General features: G+C 38.2%; 1 protein-coding gene across 1 annotated transcript in view; it reads right to left on the reverse strand.

Moving 5' to 3' along the window:
• Window positions 1–3,382, reverse strand: part of adss2 (adenylosuccinate synthase 2) — an 18,458-nt gene extending 15,076 nt beyond the window's left edge. The window contains exon 1 of the mRNA XM_014032462.1: window positions 3,159–3,382. Within this exon, the coding sequence (XP_013887916.1) occupies window positions 3,159–3,347 (189 nt within the window). The 5' untranslated portion in view covers window positions 3,348–3,382. The remainder of the gene's footprint in view (window positions 1–3,158) is intronic.
• Window positions 3,383–3,674: the final 292 nt, after the last annotated feature.

Raw genomic sequence — 3,674 nt, forward strand, 5'->3', positions numbered from 1 at the left:
ACACACACACACACACACACACACACACACACACACACACACATTTATATTTCTATCCATTTTAGGACAGTTCTTTGTTTTCATTTGATCTCCAGTTGTTTCCTTATCTTTACCCTTACTCTAAACCAGGGGTGGGCAACTGGTGGCCCGCGGGCTGTATGTGGCCCACGAGTGACTTCTCTCCGGCCTACCAATTTTTTTTTACATAAAAAATGCATCAAAGCWGCTCTTAGATCAGTCCTGTTTGGATTTACCTACATGTGTAAACAGACATTCTCAGTRATGAAGTTCARCAAATYCAGGTACAGATTCTCTGTCATTAATAATCACCTTTCTGCTATTCTTTGCATCACAAAAACAAATCATMAGATTGGTATTTGTTTTGTTTGCAAAGGAATATTTTCCTTTATCTCCTAAATCACAATTTCACATATTTATATAAATATTTACAACATATCCTTGTCCTATAGCAGTAGCAGCTAATCTAAATATTTCATTTACTGCTCTTACCAATGGGTATAAAAATGAATATTAAGCAGAATTAAGTACAACGTATTGTTTGTTTCGGCCCTTCAACATAGCTCAAGTTTCTCATGTGGCCCCCAGAGAAAAATAATTGCCCACTCCCACCCTAAACCTAACCCCCACCCCAAAAATGGAGTTCCACCATATTCAGACCGGTCTTTGGTCCCCATAAGGACTACTGATCTTAACAAGGTAGGTGTGAATACCAGAAATTGTCCCAAAAAGGTACCAAATACAACAAGTACACACACGCATAGACAGGTAAAAACATTAACGCTCCACCGTCACCAAAATTTAGTTTATCTTTTTATTGATAAACCATATCAAACATTCCCTGTAAAGAAAAAAATTGGTGATATAAATACCAGAATATTCTTTTCAAATAAAAATTCAAGGACAATAATGTGGCAAAAATACTCCAAAGTCATCCTTTACTGATAACGTTTTCCTCTCCACTGTTTACATGTAGTCCCTGCTCCTTCCTGTTCAGACTGCAGCTTTCTCCTCTGATCATATAAATGTCAAAAGTCTCAAATCCACTGATTTAAAAAATAAAACACATAAGGTGCTTATTTATYACAGATTGCGAAATAAACCRAGTTAACGTGTTAAGTGAAGTCACRAGGATATAAATAGCACACCGACAAYTATCTAAAGACGACAAAAGTTTTGTTCAACTAGACAAAACACTCCCACAYGCGTCAACAAGTCTACAACAGGCCAGGATCACGTTCTGTTCAGTCCAGACGTGAGACCAGACAGAAAAAAATCTAAACTGAAACTCATTAAAGACATCAACCTCTGTAATCCTGTTTTGCGTTGCAGCCACTCTTAGCTTATCTGAAAACATATGAAGGTTTAAAAATGGTGTGTGCAGTGTGCAAGAATAGATATGTTTGATTTGCAACCTGCCTAAATATCAGGAACTTGAGTTTGTGTTTATTTACAAAGAAGGTCTTTGTTTTTTTAGCTGTCCTGTGGGTGGCTTTTAGCAAAATGATGAGAGATTCCAGTGAAAAAATGTTCAGAATGATCAGATTTAGAGGGGTAATAGGGGTAATAATAATAATAATAATAATAATAATAATAATAATAATAATAATAATAATAATAATCTGTAAATTATGTTTTCTTTGAATATATTCTGGGGCTAAAAGGGGCAGACATAAGATTTATTCTTCTTCTGCTACCTTTCATTTTATTTTGATTTTTGATTTGTGTATTTTCTTTGTTTTCTATTGTTTACAGTTATTTTGTTTTTTAWTGAAATTAATACATTCTTAATTGAATTGAATTGAACTGAACTGAATTGCAAATAAATATGGAAGAGATTCTTTAATAGGATCAGCTGAAATAAGTCTGTTTTCTTTCATCGGTAATGTGCTATGGAGTTGAAATGTTCAGTTAGACCGTCTGTATCCAACCAAAGACACTTTGAACATTTGATACAGCACTTAAAAGATAGAAATAAGCCTATTTTTTAAATACATTTTGTGTTAAAACTTTCTTATGGTGAAATGACTAAAACTCAGGCCGTCAAGGAAAATGTTTATTCTGATTATTAACTAGATCTGTGCTTTTTATGTGTCAAACCGTGCCCGACTACTAACCGCATGATCTGACACACAAGAAGTTCCCAAAAGCTTCCAAGCTGAGCAGCTGTCTCTAAACAACGACGGACGCCACAGCAAACTGACAGCCTGCACAAAAAACTGTGACACCTCAGTGAATTACACAGATATTATGCTAAAATTGGCTGTGTTCGTAGTTGAGAGTCGTTAACAACACAAACACTAACAGATCACACTGAGACGCCAAGAAAAGTTTGTCCAAAAAGGTTACAACTCCATCCTCTTTCAATATAAAATGATTTTAGTCCAAAACTCTGGCATGGAAAGCAGCGGGCAATATGCATCCCCTCAAGGATGCTTATTAATAACAAATTTGTGGCAATCAAAAGGAAAGCAGAAGATGAAGGACTTGTGCAATAGTTTTGTTTTATAATTATGACAAATTAAATATATGGCCAAAAAAAAAAGGTGACCACTTCTTTTATAATAAAGCATTTATACACAAGTAATTTTGACTGTAACTTCTACAGAGTATGAGTCAGAATATGCTACTTCACTGACCTTTCTGACCCTAATTAAAGTGGTCAGCTGAAATGAAGCACCKGTTCCCTGTAAGTTACCTGTAGCTACAAGTGACCACGTAATTACAGGTGTCTGAAGCGCTCAGCAGCAACTAGCAGGAATTCAAGGTGACTTTAGCAAAACAAGAGTCTGAGATGTTTGTTTGATAATAAGCAATAGTTAGCTTTTTTTAATGAAAACAATGCTGCGTTCTTTGAAACAGGACAGACAATAACTTTGGATCGACATCCGGTGTGGTTAGTATTAGCCTTGTTATAATCGTTATAAATGTGGCACGACTTCTTCTGACATCACTTTGTTGTCGATTGTTGCTTCCCAGGCGGGAGAAACCTGTCACAGGATGAAGCTGTCAAGAAKAACGCGTTTTGTTTTTATTTTTCTCCAATGTTACATGAACGCAACCTGACACCGACCAGCGGTTACCTGTGGGATTTGCCCGTCAACAGACGCTTCCTAAAGGGACATCCGAGCTTTACGTACCTGACATCTGCACACCATGTCCGCATCTTGTGCCAGCAGGTCCACAACTTTCCCTTTGCCCTCGTCGCCCCATTGAGCCCCGAGCACCACGGTCACTTTGTTGCCAACGGTCGGTCTGGGTGACTGYTTTGTCGGGCTGTCGCTGCTGTTCGAGGCCCCGGCGGCTTCCTGACTCCCACTTTCAGACATTTCTCTGCTGGCTTCCCGGCTGACTGCACCGCGGCGCTCGCTGCCTGCTCTACAAAGATGAGAAAGATGAGCGAAGAGTATCACTTCGCAGAAACGTCAGGCGCTCTGCACATGCGCGACTGCCTGAACTCCAAAGTTTGAAAAAAAAACCAACTAAATTATTGTTCAAACAAATGATTGAGCGTGGTCYAGTCAAATACTTCACATGGTGTTTTATTTAAAGTTAATCAAAGTTCGTGGTTTCCGCAGGTTTTACTAATCCGCGTACGAGTGAGTCATCTTCACTTATTCTACGATCTTAAGTGACGCTCCCACTTCTGGAGGTGT

The sequence above is a fragment of the Austrofundulus limnaeus genome, unplaced genomic scaffold, assembly GCF_001266775.1.
Source record: "Austrofundulus limnaeus strain Quisiro unplaced genomic scaffold, Austrofundulus_limnaeus-1.0 Scaffold0, whole genome shotgun sequence".
NCBI lineage: Eukaryota > Metazoa > Chordata > Actinopteri > Cyprinodontiformes > Rivulidae > Austrofundulus > Austrofundulus limnaeus.